This window comes from Rhinopithecus bieti, unplaced genomic scaffold (genome assembly GCF_001698545.2).
Source record: "Rhinopithecus bieti isolate Rb0 unplaced genomic scaffold, ASM169854v2 scaffold_29378, whole genome shotgun sequence".
NCBI classification, from domain to species: Eukaryota; Metazoa; Chordata; class Mammalia; order Primates; family Cercopithecidae; genus Rhinopithecus; species Rhinopithecus bieti.
The window spans coordinates 562,630-582,374 of record NW_016813019.1 but is presented as its reverse complement, the minus strand read 5'-3'; the positions used below and the strand labels follow the sequence as shown (position 1 = coordinate 582,374).

The window sequence follows — 19,745 nt, the reverse complement described above, 5'->3', positions numbered from 1 at the left end:
GGAGTGCAGATTACTGGGGAAGGGATTTGGCCACCTGGAAGCTGTCTAACCCTAGGAACAACTCCTGCTGCCCCTGGAGCAATTACGGAGAAGAGAATAGGAAGGGGAGTGAAGAGGGGAGGGGGTGGGTCCTGCTGAGGTCTCCTCTGGGGGCTCCCTTGGACTGGGGCAGGGACAGGATCTGGAGACTGTGGCCATAAGGTCCAGGGAACTGCAACTGCTCTCCCTGGACCTGGGGCTGTAGAGGGTGTGGCCTCTCCCTGTCTGTGTAAGCTTGGGGAACCCACTTGGCCTCTTTGGGCCTGTCTGTTCACCAGTACAATGGGGAATCTGCCTCCCAGATGGCTACCAGGGCCTGGTATCCAACAAAGATCCTCAAAACTAGTTGAGCCATAAACATTTTCCAAACACCTACTGTGTGCCTGTCACTCTGCTGGCACTCTGGCACTAGGGGAGCTGTCACCAGCAGGGGGTTGGGGGCACTGAGTGTGCCAATCCTAGCCCTGCCATGAACACGCTGTGTGACCTAGGACAAATGCCTAGAGGTCTCTGAGCCAGGTAATTCTTCATGTACAAAATGATGTTGGTAGAGGACTAACAGGCTGCAGAGTGCTACAGCACCCACAGCCCAGCCCCAACTGCTTTCTGAGTGATGAGTATGAGATAAGACCTTCCCAAGGTTACGCACCAGGAAGTGATATAGCCAGGACTCAAACGAGGGCTCCTGGCTTTAAGTTAGAGGATGCTTTTATACCTCTTCACTCCAGCTCATCAGGGGGCATCTGGCCCAACCTGGCCCGGCTTGGCCCAGTGATTTTAGGGAAAAGGAAAAGATGACGTGTGGGGCAGAGCCCCAGGAGTTAGGCATTAGGTAAAACTAGACAGTGTGTACAGATAGCAACAGTGTCACTGCTGGACAAGGGCCCTGTGGTCACTCAGCAAACACAGTCATGCGCTGTGGGAGGCTGTCTCTGTTAGTGACCGACTGCATTTACCGCAGTGGTCTCATGATATTATAATACTGTATTTTTACTGTACCTTCTCCGTGTTTAGATACATAGATACTCACCATTGTGTTACAACTACCTACAGGATTCAGTCTGGTCAGCACATTGTGGGCAGCCGTGCGAGCCTAGGAGCCAAGCGGGCTGCAGCCGATAAGCTCAGGTATTAGTGGGGCTGTGGCCATCTAGGTAGTAGTGTAAAGCAGCATCTACAATGTTGTAAGCGATGATCAAATTGCTTAGAAGCATGAACATGTCTGTCGTTAAGCGACACATGACTGTATCTACAACCACGCTAGCAACTGGGCCAGGCACAGCGAGAAACTCATACACTCATTGCATGTGTGACTCTAATTCCACCCATCAACATTGCCAGTGACCAGCCCTGTCTTACAGAGGGAGAAGGTAAGGCCTGGGCAGGGGCAGTCACTGGCTGGGAGCTGCTGCACTTGGATTTGAACCCACATCCCACTGGGTCCCAAGGCCCTGCTTTGTCATCTGCTAAGAGCAGGCCTCCCTCTCGGAAAGATGTGTCTTCTGGTGGGGGCGGTCAGCCCTGTAGTGCTGCCACCATGCTGTATTCCTTGCCTGCCACCAGACCTGATCCTGGAATGAGTCCAGTTGTGGGTCTTTCATCCCTGTCTCTTGAGTTTGTCCCCAGTGCGGGAAGCCTGAGGCCTGACTTGGGGGCCCAGGCCACAACTCTGGGTGAGTCCCCACCCTCCCCTCTTGGAGCTCCAGTTCCCTCACCTGCCAGATGGGGTGGGGGTGGGGATGCTGTGTACCTGGCTAGCATCAGAGCTCAGGGCTGAGGATGTCCATTCCAAGGCATTTAAGATAATGGCAAGTGATAAATAAAACTGAATGAGTTCAAACAGCGTGAGCACTGGGGATTTGGTAAGGCTGGTGGTGGAATGTTGTCCATCTTTCCTATGGGTGCCAGGTTATAAATAAGCCCCTCCCTGCCTTCCTTCTTCCTTTCCTTTTCCTTCTTCCCCCTAGCCTGCGTTCCCTCCTTCCTTCCTTCTGCTGACAGAGCCGGTGTTGCTCCTTCTGTAGAACTTCCTGAGTCTGTTCTGTGCATAGGGCTGTCTGCCCTCTCAGAAGCAAGGCTCTCTGCCTGGCTCAGGCTCTAACTTCTGGATCTTTAGACCTGGGGCGGAGGCGGGCGGTGGGCCTCTGAGGACTCAATATGACAGGGGCTGGAGGCAAGAGTGACAGGTGCTGGGGCTTTGGAACCTGTGACTCTAATACACTCACACTGTCCACCCCCACGTTGCTGTAGAGGATACTAGAATTGTGGGGTGTTGAAAAGAACGTGGTCACTTTTCCAGAAACCAGGAGCGATTGGCCACATGGGGACACCTGCTTCCTGAAGTTGGCTCAGGGCTCTGTGCTAAGCGCTTTGCATTATTTCCTTCAATCACCACAAGAGCTCTACAAGGCAAGTACTATCATTCACCCCATTTTATGGATGAAGACACTGAGGCTGAGCACATGGAGGGCCAGCCTGGGTCCAGGGCCAGACAGGCAGATCCAGGCCCTGTGCCTAGGCTCTGATCGCTGGACTCTGGTGCCTTCCAAGATGTGGCAGCTGGTGTCAAAAAGAAATTGGGTGTATTTCATGATTTCAAACAAAACTCAGTAGCACCACAGCAATGACATAATTTCCACACTAGCTGCTCAGGGAGGGCCCTGTTGGGGATCTTTGGCCGAAAGGTCCTGGTCTGTGAAATGGGTGTGAGGGTTCACTGAGAACCCGGACATAAAGTGCCATGTGTTCTGGGTGCTCGGTCACAGCTGGACCCCAGTCTCTGGAAGGCTGTGTGCAGGGAGAAGGGAACCAAGAAGGCCACATAACTGTCCCTGTCAACTTCCCTGGTGAAACTGATGTCTCCTCAGGGTTTTTTGTTTGTTTGTTTTTGCACTTGGTGGCTGGGGATTGGTGGAGCCTGAGCCTGACTTGGGGCACAGGAGCCCTGGAAACATGGAAGGCCCAGAGCTCAGATCTCAGGCCAGGGCATGGGCTTTGGGAGAAGGAGTCAGGATGGTCACAAAGCCCAAGAACTTTTGATCGCAGTGAAGCTGGATTGTGTGCAGCTGCCTTGGACGAGGGCATGGCCTGAGCTAGTGCCCCAGCCAGAGGCAGGGAAGAGCCGTGGAACGAGCCACAGACCGACTCAGGTTGAAAATCCTGCCCTACGGCCTAAGGTAGCTTTGTGACAGCAGGCAAGTCCTTCCCCTCTCTGGGACTTGGTTTCTGAATCTCTAAGACGGAAGATTGTACTCACCTGTTTGGGGGGTTAGACGCTCCTCCTGGCACACATGAGGAGCTCAGTCCATGTTACCCTTCCACCCCCTCTACTACCTGCTATCTGAGTTCTAATCTTGTGCTGAATTGGGTTGCATGAGGCCATGCATCTGGGCTGATTCAGTCCTGTCCTTCTCTGAGGAAACGCAGCTGCGGGACAGGACCGAGAAGCCAGAATGCTCTGGTCTGAGTCATGGTTCTGCTACTTTCTAGCTGTGTGCCCTTAGCAAGCAAGTTGTTATCTCAGGGCCTTGGTTTTGGGGGTTGTTGTGAGGATTGATAATTAAATGGACTTCTATCATAATAGCTCCCAACTAGTGGTAGCTATAAAAATAGTAAGAAGTATTATCATTACGCATTTGTGTTAAACTCTTAGCTCTGTTCAAGGCTTATTCAAGGCGCCATGTACTATCTTCTTTCATATTTGGTATAAAACTTCTGTAAAGAAGGCTGCCCATTGTGCATTTCTTATAATGTGCTATGTGAAAGTTCCTCCCAGAATTCTTGTAAAGAGAAATGTCATCTTCCTAAATAGTTTTCCTCCTTGTTGATAATTTGAGCTATGCAAATCTACCTTTTAGTTTCTAATTTCTTCATTAAAAAATTTGTTTTATTATTATTATTTTTAAAATTCAGTACTTTCTTTCTTTCTTTCTTTTTTTTTTTTTGAGATGGAGTCTCGCTCTGTCGCCCAGGCTGGAGTGCAGTGGCCAGATCTCAGCTCACTGCAAGCTCCGCCTCCCGGGTTTATGCCATTCTCCTGCCTCAGCCTCCTGAGTAGCTGGGACTACAGGCGCCCGCCACCTCGCCCGGCTAGTTTTTTTTGTATTTTTTAGTAGAGACGGGGTTTCACCGGGTTAGCCAGGATGGTCTCGATCTCCTGACCTCGTGATCTGCCCATCTCGGCCTCCCAAAGTGCTGGGATTACAGGCTTGAGCCACTGCGCCCGGCCGCTTTCTAGTATATTCACAGCAAATCACCCTAATTCACGTTCTGTCTTGGCTGCCAGGAACCTCAAGTCAGATTTAAATCTTAATCATGGCAGCAATTATAGCTGGTTTCTTTGCTTCCATTCCTTTTCTGTCTGGCTTTCTATTTGACTGCATGCTGTGAGATATATCTCTCTTGTGTCTTTAAACCCTCTATGGAAAGAGGTCATGAAAGAAAACAAATCAACTTACTATGTGTAAAATTGAGGTAGTTGGCCTAATAGACTTGGTTATCCAGTTTCTTGGGCAACTTTGGCTTGGGAGGGGGCAGGGCAACAAATATTCAAGGGACCTCAGAGGCCATCTTCTTATTTAGGGAAAATGAGGCCTATAATGTTATTTCTTATGTGCTATTAACTTTTAATTTGCTTGTCTGAAGCTGTAGTAGGGTTATCTATTTATGCAGCACATTCATTAGGAAATGTCGAATCATAATGAATCACAAAAAAATATTTACAATATCCTACTGACTGAAAAAGCAAATTATAAAACAGATCAGCCTGCACAGATGTCAGGGTCGCCCTCACCTGTGTGCTTATCAAAATCCAGCCATCCCTGGACTCTGGAGAGAGAGAACCAGGCTCTCTTAGGACCTGGACTGACACCAATGTTTTCAACAAGCTCCACAGCAAAATCTGAGGACTGTTTATTAGCTGGTGACCTCGAGCAGGGTAACTCCCTTTTCTGTGCCTTGGTTTTCTCATCTTTTTTTTTTTTTACATTTTTTTATTTTCATAGGGAACAGGTGGTATTTAGTTATATGAGTAAGTTCTTTAGTGGTGATTTGTGGGAATTTGGTACACCCATCACCCAAGCAGTATGCACTGAACCCAAGGTTTCCTCATCTTTAAAATGGGCATAACCATGGCCGCTACCTCAGGGGGTTGCCGGGGCAACATCTCAGCCCAGGGCTTGGCACTCTGTAAGTGCTCAAAAATGCTCACTAAAACAATTACTGTTGCTGGTCCAACTCTTGTGCATTTCATACAGGGAAACGGGGCTGAGGCCTGGCTTGGCCACTCTTTGGCTGTGTTGGCTATGGGCTGGGCCCTGCCCCTTGGGCCTTGGTTTCCTCCCTTGGAAGGAGAGGATTATTTGTGTGAGCCACGAGTGCCCCCGGTGTGGATGTGGTGGTCAGGTGTGCGGGGCGGTTCCTGGGTCCGAGGTCCGTCTTACCTTCGTTGCCCTCGCCAGGCGGGTGGTAGAAAGACAGCCCCAGGGAGATGATGGCGGCGATCTCCAGGATGATGAGTGTCACGTCCTGCAGCGCCTCCCACACAAGCTGCAGGAAGGTTTTTGGCTTCTTTGGAGGTATAAAGTTTTGCCCAAAAATTTGCTTTCTTTTTTCCAGGTCTGGAGCGGTGCCCGGCAAACCTATGGACAGAGAGCAGAGAGGTTGGCTTGGGGGACCGGGAGAGATGCAGGCATGTTCTGGGAATCTAGGGGCAGAGAAGGAGAAACAGAGCAAGAACTTGCAGGCGGTTGGCCCAGGAGTCCAACATCTCTTCATGTTCTGGGCCCTAAGCAGGCTCCTGCCAAAAGCCAGAGACACCGTGCAGCGGGTTGAATGGCAGCCCCCAAAATATATATCCACATCATGATCCCCGGAACCTGTGAATGTGACCTCATTTGGGAAAATAGTCTGTTGTTATACTTAAGTTAAGGATATCACGATGAGAGCATCCAGGATTATCTGTCTGGGCCCTAAATGCAATGATAGGTGTCCTTACAAGAGACACAGACACAGAGGGAAAATGGCCATGTAAAAACAGAGGCAGAGATTGGAGTGATGCAGCCACAAGCCCGGAAACACCTGGGGCCACCAGACCCTGGAAGAAGCAAGGAAGGATTGTTCCTTGTTTTAAGCCACAGTCAGTCTGTGGTCATTTGCTGTGGCAGCCACGGGAAGCGAATTCACACTCCTACAGCCGCCTCACACTGGTACCCTCCTTCTGCTCTCCCTCCTTTTGAATGCCTCGCAGTGGTTAGAGAAGAATCAGAAGCCACTGCCTGGATTAAAATCCCAGTGTGACAGCCCTCGCTCTCTGAGCCTCAGTAAATTCTTCTGCAATGGGGATGGTGATTGTACTTAACCCATGGATGGTTGTGAATATCACATGAGGTAATTCATGTGGTCCATGAGCATTTATTGAGCACCTACTAAGTGCCTGGCACTGTTGCAGACACTGGAACAGAGCAGCCCACCAGACAGAAGAGTGCCCACTTAGGGGCGGCCCTCACTGTGGATGCCTTGCAATGTGCTCAGAGCGTGCCTGGTGGACATGCAGCTGACGCTGGTGGTTTCTTCTCTTCTGGACAAGGGAGTGAGGTATAGCCAGGTGCACCCCTCATCATGTGGGGCCTGGATAGAGTGGTAGGGGTCCACTTCCACCCACCATCTGCATTTCCAGATAATTCTTCCAGACTTGCAAGTCCACTCTCATGCCCCTGCTCAAAGGCCTTGGGAGGCTGCTCACCGTCTTTGGAATAAAGCCCACGTTTCCCAGCCTGGCACTCTGACCCTCTCGTCTGACCTGCAACCTGTGTCTGCAGCCTTGACTTTTGCCATGTGGCTTCCTCCCAGCAGAGCCAGGCCAGCACTTTGCCTTCCTCCTACCACACTGTGCCTGTGCTGTGCCCTTTCCTGCTCTGGCACTGGCCACTGTTTTCCTGTCTATATGTCACCTCCTAAACTCCCTGGTATTGGGGTATGGACGACCCACAATTGGCGAACCCCAGGTGGATCTGTATCTTGGAAGAGGGGTCTGGAAGGGTGAGCCTCTCATGGAGGAAATTCAGGCGTGTGACTAGGAGGTGCGTGGCTCTGGTGGGGAGGGCTCCCTCTGTCCACTGTCTGCTGTGCCCCTCAGAGGTCGGTGCTGCTTCTTGCTTCAGCCTGCCTTTCAAGCTGCCCCATGCCACCCCAAGTCGCTGGTGTGCCATTTTATTTTTCCATGACAAGTGTCCTGTCATACCCCCAGGCCTTTACTCCTGCTGTTCAGCAAACCAGGAACAGCCTTTCCTCCACTCAGCACTGTGAGCCCCTCTCAAGGGCCCCTGCTGAGCAGCCTCCCCTCCACTCCAGGCAGACAGTGGCCCTCTGCCTTTACTTCCCACAGCCTTCCCCGCAGCAGGCTTACCACTTCCCCGGACCCGTGTCCTACTTGGGCCGTGGACCTTGGGGGCAAAGACCAGTCTGATTCCTGTACCTCAGAGCCTGGCACCTGAAGCCTTAGAATTGTCCCACCTGCTAAATGCAGGTCTGAGTATTACGAGCCTGGCCTGAACAGTGCAGCACAAATGGGCCCCTGCAGGCAGGCAATGACAGTCCTGTCACTGACCCAGCAAACCCTAGCTCTTCTTGTGTCTTAGTGAGGACAGATGGGGCGGGGTAGACAGGGAGGGGCACACACCCCTCATCAGACCTATGGCCTTCAGTCTATTCCTGCAAACAGCACTACCAGCACCCTGGGGTTGCAGGACTGGACCATGTGGCTGATGGGACCTCGTGGCCTAATGTATGGTTTTAGGGTTCTAACAGTCTGTTGTTTGTTGCCTCATTCAACCATTCATTCATTCAGTTTGCATTCCTGGAGCCCCCACTGTGGGCCTAGCCTGGTGCCAGGTTCTGGGGAGTGTGATATGCATGGAACAGACCTGGCTGCCCATGGACATAAGAGCTCAGTGGTTCCAGGAGTCCAGCAGCCTGTGGTTTGGGAGTCTGTTGGGGGTTCTAGATGTGGAGTCTCCTCAGATGCTGACCATGAGATCTCCATCAGGAGCCTCCAAGGGCCAGGCTGGCTGAAACACCTCCACAGGGGCCCAGGGATGGCTCCCTCCCTAGGAGACCTCACACTAGCCTGCCTGTTGGTGCAGGCAAGCTCTTGGGATCCCATGTCCTACATGTAGTAAGAATGAAGGAACCCAGAGCCAGGTTAGGCTCATTTCATAGATGGGGAGACAAACTGCCCCAAGACCAAGCTGCTGCTGTGGGGCAGCTCCTGGGCTCTGAGAGCCCAGGGTAGCCTTGATATAAGCACGTGGGAACACTGCCTCCACTGTTCCCTACTGGGCTGGCCATCTGGGAGATCCACGTACTGATTCCAGAAACTGCAGGAAGCTTCCCTGTCTTCCTCCTTTTGTCCAATTCTACCCACAGCCAACACCTGGAATTCCTCTACTTGACCTTTATTCCTTTAATTAAAAGCTCCAATCCCTTTAGACTTTCTGGGAGGGGAGCCACCATCAGTTCTGGATGCCATGGTGTGAATGAGTTTGTTTCTTTCCTCGGGCTGGGTTTTGACTAGGGAGAAGGGAGAGTTCAAGAGGGAAGTGGGCCTCTGAGGGAGGGGCTATGACCAGCCAATACTGGCCTGTGACGGCAGTTTGCTGTGGCTTTGGCCAGTCAATTCCCTTCTCTGAGCTGCAATTTCCCCATTTCAACAATGGGAGTGTTCAATAAGATGGGTAGGTCCTGAGAATCCCAGGGGTTCTGAGATCTATAGGCCCTGAAATGGTTTTCCTAGGGTCTGTTTTCACATTTTGGAGCTCCTCGTAAGATTTGGTGCAAATTAAGGTCTTTGCCAAAAAAAAGTAAGTGAGGCCGGCCAACCTTCTGGGCCCTGCCTGATTGATTCCAAGAGAGGGGAGTCTCTGAACCTTCTGAGTTCCGTGGTTCAGATGTTCTAGAGTCCGCAGTGTAAACAGTTAATAACATGAGTATTCCATTTTGGAAGTCAGGCCATATCATGCTGGGGTTCTGTCATGCTGGGAATCCACAGGCCAGGCACTGAGGTCCTGAGTCCTGGGACAGCAGACAGAGCAGGGGCTGCAAATTTGAATAGGTGTGGGGGCTGGGTGGGTTTTGTGAATGAGTGAAGTAGGTGAGTGGGAGACATTAGGGAGTGGTAGAAACTGGAGCAAAGTGAAGAACCTTGGCCCTTCTGAAGAGGACAGTTGCTTTTCAGCTCCTGTGCGGGAATATGGGCCCAGTGTGGCAGATCTTCCAATCTTCTAAGAGAAGCTGGACATTTGGAATTTGATGTAAAATCTCTCCACTAAAAACATGCCACGTCCAAGTATAGCACATCTGTGGGCTGGATTCAGCCCCTAAGTTGCTAGTTTGAGACCCCCAAGGCTATGGGTTGGGACAGGGCGATGTGGCTGGAACGGTGAGGGGTCAGTGCAGAGTAGCTTCTCTGTCCCTCCCTCCATCTTCCAGGCAGCTCCTTCCCTAGGCCCCGCCCTTGCCCACTCCCCACAGACTTCTGAGAGGCCCTCTGTTTTTCAGAAATAACAACTCAGGGCATAAGAACATTTGTATGTTCTGCTAGGGCTGTTCCCATGGCAGTTTCCACAACAAGCATCCCAGAATCAAAGTCCAACGTGGGAACCCTGGGCACTGAGGCTCACATGGGGCCTCTGAGAAGGTGGAGGTGGCCACAATGTCTCGCTCACTCCCCTCTTCTCAGCGGAAGAACAGCCAAGCCAGAGCTGAGGAAACCAAGCCCCAAGAACACAGGTGGGATTTGAACTCGGATGGCCTGAGTTCAAATCCCAGCTCTGAGTGACCTTGGGTAAGTGCTTCACCTCTCACTGCCTGGGTTTCTCCTTTTGTAAAATGTAGGCAACAGCAGTGCCTATTTTACAGGGTTGGGGTGAGGCTTCGGCAAGATGTCTCATGTAAGAAGCCTAGTGCTGTGCCTGAAACCAGGTAGGCACACTGTCATTATTACCATCCAGGTTTTAGGCCAGGTAGGAGATTAAGCCAGACCTTCTGGAGAGGAAGACTTTGAACTGGCAGGATTTTGACAAGATAAGAAGGGGTCAGTCAAGGTGAGGAGAGGCACAGCGAAAGGGCCTTGAGACTGCAGACAAGCCATTTCCCTTCTCTGGGCCTCAGTTTCCCCACATGTGACATGAAGGATTGGTCTGGATGAAGGGTAGGGCTGGTGGCTTTGGTACTTGGTATCCAAAGACAGCGGTTTTGAGGACCTGCAGGTGGGACAGCTTGCCTGGTCCAGCCTACCTGTCATGCCCTTCCCAAGAGCTGAATCTTGTGGTTTCTTTTCCTTTCTGCTGAGTATTAACACACATATTTTTCGGAGCAGAAACAACAGAGGCTGGTGTGAGAGATGAATGGCGTTTGAGATTCAATTTAGATCAAAGAGCATCTTACCATTTAGCATATTAAAAATTAATACAGGGTGTCAAAGATCACTGGACAAAAGCAGCGAGGCCCTGAAAATTGAGAAACACAAATGTCCAGATGCTATGTGGGGTTGTGGACTTTCAAATGTGAATTTTCTTTCTGTATAATTATAAGCAGAAGTCAGAGCACTAGGTGAGGAGCCAGGTTTTGGTCTTTGTTCTAATACTGACTTGTGAGTGAGCTTGGGCCAGTTTCATCCCTCGGAGACTCAGTTTTCTCATCAATAAAATGAGAACAAAATAACCCCTAGGTTAGGGAAACCATGCACAGAGGAATGTGTGTGAAGCTCTCTAAACTGTAAAGGCATGTGCTTTTACTGTGAAAGTAAAAAAACATTCCAACACACGTCCAGATTTTCAACTGGGGCAGAATCTGTGTCCTACTACGTATGTAAAAGAAGACAGCCATGGTGCAAAGTGAGGGACTGGCTGGCTGTATAGGAACTTCCTGCTGTCATGGCTGCTTGCTGTCAGTGGGTATTTGAGGAGCCTTGGCCTCAAAGTGCATCTGTATTCAGCTGTCCTGGACACTGTCCTGGGCTCTTCCCCAGCCTCTAAACCTCTGCCCTGGCCATTCCCATTCCTTTGCTTGGGGTACCTTCCTCTCTCTTCTTAGCCAATTTTGGCTCCTGCAAACTGCAGTCTCAGGCCATTAGAGAGGTTTCATTTGGTCTGCCTGGTGTTTTTTTAAAAATGGAAAATTATTGCAAACATTACAAAGTCAATTCCATATAGAAATCCCGACATCTGGCTCACCAAGGGCATGTGCCCAGACCTATGGGAGTTGGAACTCATGTTTGAGAGCCGAGTGACAAACTCCAGCCCCACCTCAGCTCTGTTAAGCAAAGCTCGAGGGACAGTGGTTCTCTTGGGGGCAAAGGGAGCCTGTGCTTTGGCCCCAGAGCACAGAGCTGGGGACCTGGAGGAAAAGGTACAGGAGGGGCCTCTGGCTTTATGAGAGGGAAGGACTTTCTTTTCTTTTCTCTTTTTTAAATTAAAAGTAAACTTTAAATTAAAAAGCAAACTCGAAAATGCAAACTTGGGGAGGGCAGAAAGATCACACAAAAGGCTGTCACTTCACACTTGGAGGGTTGCACAGCGACCCAGTAGAGATGCTCCTCACTTCCTAGATGGGGTGGCAGCTGGGCAGAGGCGCTCCTCACTTCCCAGACAGTTGGGAGTGGCGGGGGAGCCAGGCACGGAAAGCAGCGCTCCTCAATTCCCAGAAGGGGCGGCGGCGGAGCAGAGGCGCTCCTCACTTCCCAGACAGGGCAGCGGGGGTGGGGGGCGGAGGGGAAGGGAGGAGGGGAAAGTGTCTTTCTCCTTAATTCCCAGACGGGGCGGCAGCCCGGCAGAGGCACTTCTCACTTCCCAGACGGGGCGGCGGCCGGGCAGAGACGCTCCTCACTTTCCAGACGGGGCGGCGGCCGGGCAGAGGGGCTTCTCACTTCCCAGACCGGGCGGCGGCCGGGCAGAGGTGCTCCTCACTTCCCAGACAGTTGCAGTGGTGGGGCGGGCAGAGGCGCTCCTCACATTCCAGATGGTGCAGCAGCCGGGTAGAGGCGCTCCTCATTATGAGAGGGAAGGACTTTCTAATGGGTGAGCTGAGGATGGATGGATTATTCTGGGAAGGAGGGAGGGAGCATGTTTACACAGAAGCTGGACTGCCCACTAAGGGTGTCCTGCACCAGATGCCAGGCCCCACTCAAGACTCAAGATCCTCCTGTCTTAAGGAGGCCTGAGTTCCCCTACCCTTCTCAGGCCCTCTGAAGGTAGAAAAGGTACCTAGGGTCATACAAAATAGTGCACATCCAGTCATTCATTTAATCAATCACCAAATTTTGATTGAGCACCTACTATAAACCAGACTTTGTTCTACATGTTGGGGACATTGTTGTAAGGAAGACAGGAGTGTCAGGAAGGATTTCCTGGCAGAAGTGTAGTTGTAATTGGGTGAGCTTGGAAGGAGTGAGGGTTGATCAGGTGAAAGGGTGTGGGTCAGGAGAGGGGCTCTGAGAAGGCAAAAGAAACTCCAAAGGTCTTGGGAAAGGCCAGAGTGACTGAAGCATTCCTGGTTTGCTCCTCAGAAGAGGGGTCAGCTGGTCCTCAAGGAAGAGGACACATCTATTGTACCCTTTGTCCCCATGGCCAGGAAAGGCTGGGATAGAAATTGAATTTATAGCATGCCACATGAGGTCAGGCTTACACAGGCCTTTGGGGGGAGGGTGAGAGTGTTCTCTAATGGAGACTTTGGCTCTTGTAACTCATTTTTTTGCCATCTTCCCCTTGCCTGCTTGGTAGCTCAGCACTGAATATGCAGTTCACCTCTGGGAGCTGACTCAACAGCGTGTATCAAGCTGTCGAATCTGCATCCTATTTTTTCTCTTCTCTCTTTGTCTGTTTTAAGTCACCTAACTTAGGTCATTTAAAATCAGTTTGTATGAGACAAACTTTTATAAGCCACTTAGAAGGTCGGACGTGGTTAATTAATCAGAATAAAGAAAGGGCTATTGAGGTAGGTAAAGGAGCAGGGGCTGGGTTAGGGGTCAGAATGAAGGGGCGAGATGAAGGAATGGAGACATTTAACATATGGCTTACTTTCTGCTCTAGTGCTGTACTTGAGGGCAGGGCAGGGTTTCGCTCTTCCCATGTGTGAGGCACCTCACACCAAGAGGCTGGGCTGTATCAAAAGTAGAGGCCAATTGAGAGGGATTCAAGTGAGTTTTCCAGGCCATCTAGGTAACCACTGACCTCTTCTCCCCTGAGGGAGAGGCCTCCTCTGAGGCCCTATGAGGCTGTACATCTTTATTTCCAGCAAAGGGACCCCAGAGATTGTTTCCACCCCTGGCGAGAGCAGGAATACACTAACTGCCCACTGAGGCTGGCTGATATTCAGGGGCACTGTCTGGCTGAGTGGACCTGCCTGCAGCCGGAGCAAATGATTTCAAGAAAAAAACCAACAGTAATCACGTTCCCCAAACTCTCCATCTGCTGCTCAGAGCTAGTGTGAAAACAAATTGCTCCCCCAGAGGCACCCAGGCCACCGGGGTAGCAGTGAGGGGGTGGAATTAAGTCAAGGGTAAGAAGACTGTTTCCAGGAGTAGGGGGCTGGGAGCTGGGCCCCTTGTCTGCAGGGCCAGTGGCCATCAGCTGGGATGAGCTGCATGGTGCATGACAGCAGCAGGCCAATGGGTAACCTCAGCCTTGGGTTCAAATCCCAGCAGCTCTTTGGTTCAGGGCTGGTGCCTTGGGCAAATCATTTCCCCTCTCAGAGCCACAGTCTTCACCTCTGTGAAATGGGAATAAATGCGCACCAGCACACAGTAGGCCCTCAGGAAACCTCCCTCCCCTCCTGCCTCTCTGGGGATCAGAGATGGGGATGTGTGTGCTGAGGTTGTTCAGAAGCCCCTGCCCTCATGAGTGGCCACATGTCCCCCTTCAGAGCCACTTAATGGACTTGGGACAGACAGACAATGCCTCTGGGAAAAAAAAGCCCTGTCTCTGGCATCCCCTGCAGTCTGGGGTTGACGGAGGATGGGGAATATGATGTGTGGAAATAGTGCTTGGCACACGCTGGCCTTCATAAAGGATAGATGTAGCTGTCACTGCCACCACTGTACCACCACTACTGTTACTCTGGGCCTGGAATATGCATCCCAGGAATTTCTGTCTGTGTTGCCACTGTCTTAGCTTGTGTCAGAGAACACCATCACAGCCACAACATACCCCTACCTAGATCTGGAGACCTGGCTGGAATCTACCTTTCCTTCCCATGTGACCTTGAGTGGATCACTCAGCTTCTCTGAGGGGCCTTGGGCTGTCTAACTTGAGGATCACATAGAACCAAGGCTCTGACAGTACTCTGTAGATGGTAAAGTTGTTCTGTGTTGGGCACCCATTATGCAGATGCACACACTGAGGCACAGGATTCTTCTGCTGGGAAGGCAACCGAGCCAGGCCTCTTGCTACAGAACTCAGTGGCCACCCTGCCCTGCCCCAGCCTGATCTAGTTGGGGGTAGGCTGTGTCTCCAAATGCCCCACAGTGACCCTATCTGTGGAAGCCAACACGAATGCTGATTCACTCCAGCTTGATCCCTGCGACAATGGGGTGCTCAGGAAATTTCAGATAAAATGAATGGCGAGTGCTTTCTCGGGAAAAACCACAAGGGTGGCTTCGTGGCCCTGCTTCATGTATTTAAAATGTAGCCTGCGAGGCACCCAGAAGGCAGGCGTGGGCCTTAGTGCCCATGAGAGGCTGTCAGCACATGCATGCATGCTTGAGGATATGGCTGAGTGAGTGTGCAGACGCCAGCACACAAAGGTGTGTGGCACGGGCTGAGTGGAGGAGGGCACCACGTGCTTCATATCCTGTCAGAGGCCAGACAGAATGGGTCATTGCTGGGACTGTGGGAAGCCACACCGCTTCAAGACAAAGCAATGAAATGGGACAGCGGATCTAGGTCTGGACCTCTCTCGAGACTCCTTCTAGCTCTGTGACCTTGGGTGGGTGACTTCCCCTCTCTGGGCCTTGGTTTCTTTTCTTTTCTTTTTTCTTTTTTGAGACGAAGTCTTGCTCTTGTCTCCCAGGCTGAAGTGCGATGGCGCGATCTCGGCTCACTGCAACCTCCGCCTCCTGGCTTCAAGAGATTCTCCTGCCTCGGCCCCCCGAGTAGCTGGGATTACAGGTGCCTGCCACCATACCCGGCTAATTTTTGTATTTTCAGTTGAGATGGGGTTTCAGCATGTTGGCCATGCTGGTCTAGAACTCCTGACCTAAGGTGATCCACCTACCCTGGCCTCCCAAAGTGCTGGGATTACAGGCGTGAGCCACCATGCCCAGGCTGGGCCTTGGTTTTTTCATGTGCAGCATGGGAATAATGATAGTGCCATATAGAGTTAAACAAGGTCGCATCTGGGCACCTGACACATGGGAAGGCCTTGACTAATATTAGCTGCTATTGTTGCTATTACTGAGCTTTCTCCAAGGCACTAGTTCCTAACTTGGTTGTACACTGGAGCCACCAGGGAGCTTTAAAAAATATTAATGACTGAGCCCCAAACTAGAGATTCTAATTGAATTGGACTGGGGCATGGCCTGGACCTTGGGAGTTAGAAGAGCTCCCCAGGGATTGCAGTGTGCAGCAGGGGATGAAAACTTAGTGGTCCCTGGAGCAGCGGCTTCAGCATCACCTGGGGGCTTGATAGAAATGCACATTCTCAGGGCCCACCCAGACCTACTGACTCACACACTCTTGGATGGGGCAGGGCCAGCTGCATTGTCCTTGGCAATGGGGATACAGCCTTGGTTGAAGAACCACCGGCCTCGGGGAGGAGGGTGAGGAGGAAGCCTAAAACTTGCCAGATGCTTTCGGCACAGCATCACCTTTGAGCCTCGCCAATAACCCTGAGACGTGGGGCTTACTGCTGAGGCCTGTTCAGGTCACACAGTGAGGTGGGTGACAGAGCCTGCACCCAGCCTGGGTCGACTGTTCCTTTTCTTCTGTAGGGGCTGCCAGCTCCCACAGGGCCCATCTCCTTCCCTGAAAGCTGCCAACAGTCAGGCTCACAACCTGTCTTCCTGCAGCAGAGAAGGTCATGAGTGCTGTGGGCTGAAAAGCTGAGAGATCCAGACTTGAATCCCCAGGTGCACAGAGCACCCTGACCCTCTGTCTCCTACTGGTGGCTGCAGAAGGCTGGAGAAGAAGAAACTAGAAACTGAGTGGTGAGAAAAAGGAGACTGGAAGAGGAGAAGAGGCAGTGTGGGGCCAGGAGCCAGCCTTCAAGTTCGGCTGTCACAGCATCCCTGCCCTGCTCCACAACCTCCCATGGCTCCCTATATCCTCACAACCATCCAGTTCCTGGGCTCACAGTGGCCCCTCTGTGAGGTTGTCCCAAAGGACTCCTCCTGCCTCACTTCTAGCCATGCCATATTTATCCCACTCTCCTGCCAAGCCACAGGTCTGCATGTGTCAGGTATTTACCTCTGTCTTGGCACATCCGGGTTCGAACCCAGGATGTCCACCCCTCTGTTGACTTATTTAGTTAGTCTTGAGAGACCCAGATGAACATTTACTACCACTTTTGGAAAGCCTTCCTTGATTTATTCAGCAAGAACAATCTGTCCTCATCCTTCCCTGACAGCAATTGTCCCCTGGCTCATTTATTCACTAACACACATCTACTGCACATCTCTTCTGTACTGGGTTTTGGCCCTGGGGGTCAAACACCAACTGAGACCCACCCTTTGCCACTACCGCCTTTTGGTTTCTGATTCCACCATCCCCTAAAGGGAGGCTGCTTGCACCAGCACACAGCAGGTCCTTAGGAAACCTCCCTCCCCTCCTGCTCTCTGGGGACCAGTGATGGGGATGTAAGTGCTGAGGTTGCCCAGATGCTCCTGCACACATGGGTGGCCACGTGCCCCCTGTAAGAGCCACTTAACAGACTTGGGGCAGAGAGACAACGCCTCTGCGGGAAAACAACTTGTGTCATGGGCATCTGCTGCGATATCGGTCTGTATGGGCTGTCAAGGTAAGTTCAGAACTGGTCTGATGGTCTGGCTATCGCCTGGTGTGCATTGCAGGCACGTACGCAGTGCTTAGAGTTTATGATGACGTCACGGTGTTGATGGTTCCTGATGGGCAAGGTGCAGGGTAAGGGACGTCTCTCTGATACCTAGTGGTCCTAGGTGGAGTTTCCTATGAATCCAAAGTCTCTGTCATGTGGAGAGGAGCAGCATTTACCTGATTATCCCCGATAGCATTTGCCACCTAGCTCATTTATGGTTATGTGCTCAAACACAGACCTGACATCTAGACACACACATGCACACACAGATGTGGCACACAATTGTGGATGTGGCATTAGATTGTGGATGTGAATGTGCACAGTGCAGTGCTGAGTGGTTTCTCTGCAAGCATGTGGATGTAATGTCCATTCGCTTATGTGCCCCCACATGGACATGGCACACAACGGGCACACAGAGGCTGTGTTCCTGTAATCCGATACATGTGTGGACACAAGTTTCCACTGATTTAAACCCACCCCTGCCTTTTCTCCATGTCAGGCTGAGTTCCCACTCCTCTCTCCACTGTGGGAATTCTTTACTAAACTTCTCCGCTCAGGGCTTCAGACCTCCCACATGGGCACGGAAGTGGGTGTGGGGGCTGGGGATCTGGGTGGAAAGGGGTAGCCAGGACTCATCTAGAAGCTGTGAAAATATCAATGATCTGTACCAAAGAATCGGGGGATCTAGTGAAGCTGTGGCCCCTGAGAAGGGTTTACTGGATAAACTACAGGATACCCAGAGAAACCTGAATTTTAGATAAATAGCAAATCATTTACTACTAATAAGAAAATTAGCAACTTACTGTTAATTTGCAATTCCAATGTCCCTGGATGCCCTATATTTTTCTTTGTTAATCTGGCCATCCAACCCTAAGGCTCCCTGTCCCCTCTCCTCCACATCCCGTGGCCAGCTGCTCTCACCCTCCCATTCGACAGCTGGGAAAATGGGGGCCCAGAGACGCGGAAGTGACTTGACCCAGGTCCAGGGAGTTTCAGCTTCCTGGGGCTGGACCCCTGACTCCTGGCCCAGGCAGGCCCTCTCAGCACCCCACAGAGACGAGGGAAGGGAACGACGGCTCGGCTTGCTTGAACCGAGCCTTACTACACACACAAATGACGACCATTTCATATTCCCTGTCAGCCTCGCTGAAGAGATTTGGTTCGGCATGCCCCGAGGTGACCTCTGAGAGGACTTTGTCTCAGCCCTTTGGGAAAATGGAGGCCAGAAAAGCCCCCTCTTCCTCCTTCTGGGAAGGGGCCTCCATAGTTGAGCGCCGACAAGAAGCAGTTCCCTGTCCCTCCAGGTGGGGACGCTCTGCAGAGCTGCTGCAGGCAGCCTCTCAGGACGCCTTTCAGAGACAGAGGATGCAGAGTTCCACTCTCCACCCTGACACTTAGTGAGAGCTTCTGCAAGTGGTGCCCCTTCCCTGAGCCTCAGTTTCTTTATCCACAAACTGGGAGAGAGGGACAAGCTAGCTTCGCCTGCTGAGGTAGATGAAAGCAAGTGCAAAGGGCAGTGGTGGTGGGCACACAGCTGGTGCCCACAGCCTGGGTGGAACATCCCTCTCCCAATCCCTTTGAGCTCAAATGCTACTCCCGCAGTGCATCGACAGCAGTGGTGGCATGCTGGTGTCTTCTCATTGTTCTGTAACCTCAAGTGGCCCCTTCAATGATTCAGGACCAGCACCCCTCTCATGGGCCCCACTCGGCTGGGGCTGCAGACATGCGGGCATGAAATGGGCACATGTGCTCCTACGTGATCACTTTATACATGGGGCTTGCATTTCCATTCTCCTGGCCATTCTGTAAGATATGGATTTTAAACTTCCTTTTATGGGCAGATGGACTGAGGCACAGAGAGATAAAGAGGCTTGCTCAGGGTCATGCGGCCAAAACTAGGATTTGAACTCAGGTCCCTGAGGCTCCGAACTGTACTGTTTTCACACCCTATCATGTTTCCTGCTTCAGGATGCAGCACTGAAATCAAAGCTGACAACTCTGCCATTTTCCTTGTTACTCTTGAGACAGCCTTTTGCTATAAACAGAGACTTGGCAATAGACAAGAGCTAGTTCCCAGGGATGCCAAGCACCTGAAGGAAATTGGGAAAACTTAGTCACCAGGCTGGGTGTTGCTAAATATTTGTGTTGTCACTGTGGTGTGGGCTCCTCCATTAGCATAAATAAAAATCTTATATTTCAAAAGCAAAAAATCCACAAGTCCTTCAAAAGCTACATCATTTATAGAAAAATGCACTTCTGTCTTTGGAAAGCGAGTGGGCTAAATAAACGGTGGTACATCTAGTCCAAAGAATACTATACAACAGATTTAAAAAATGAGATCCATTTATATGTACTAACATAGAAGGCTCTCCAAGATAAACTGCTGAGTGAAGAAAGCAAGTTACAGAACAATGTGTATAGTTTTATTCCACTTAAGTAAAACAGAAAACTCTAGAAAACAATAGTCTACTTTTTATGAGTATATATATGTAAACGTGTAGCAAGAGGTCTGTAAGGATCAACTCAAACTCACGAAGGTGGCATCTCTGGGGAAGGGAAAGGGCACTATGATTAGTTGCAGTGGTCTAGGGGACTCTAACTTTGACTGAAATATTTTAATTTTGGCCGGGCACGGTGGCTCACACCTGTAATCCCAGCACTTT

The 19,745-nt window shown here is 51.2% G+C and overlaps 1 protein-coding gene across 13 annotated transcripts in view; it reads right to left on the bottom strand.

Annotated features, from left to right (window-relative positions):
• The window catches only part of ATP2B2 (ATPase plasma membrane Ca2+ transporting 2), a 299,071-nt gene that overhangs the window by 83,068 nt on the left and 196,258 nt on the right, over window positions 1–19,745 (bottom strand). For all 13 annotated transcript variants that reach the window (XM_017847503.1, XM_017847498.1, XM_017847490.1 and 10 more), the window contains one exon: window positions 5,481–5,678. In XM_017847503.1, coding sequence (XP_017702992.1) covers window positions 5,481–5,678 — 198 coding nt within the window. The remainder of the gene's footprint in view (window positions 1–5,480; window positions 5,679–19,745) is intronic.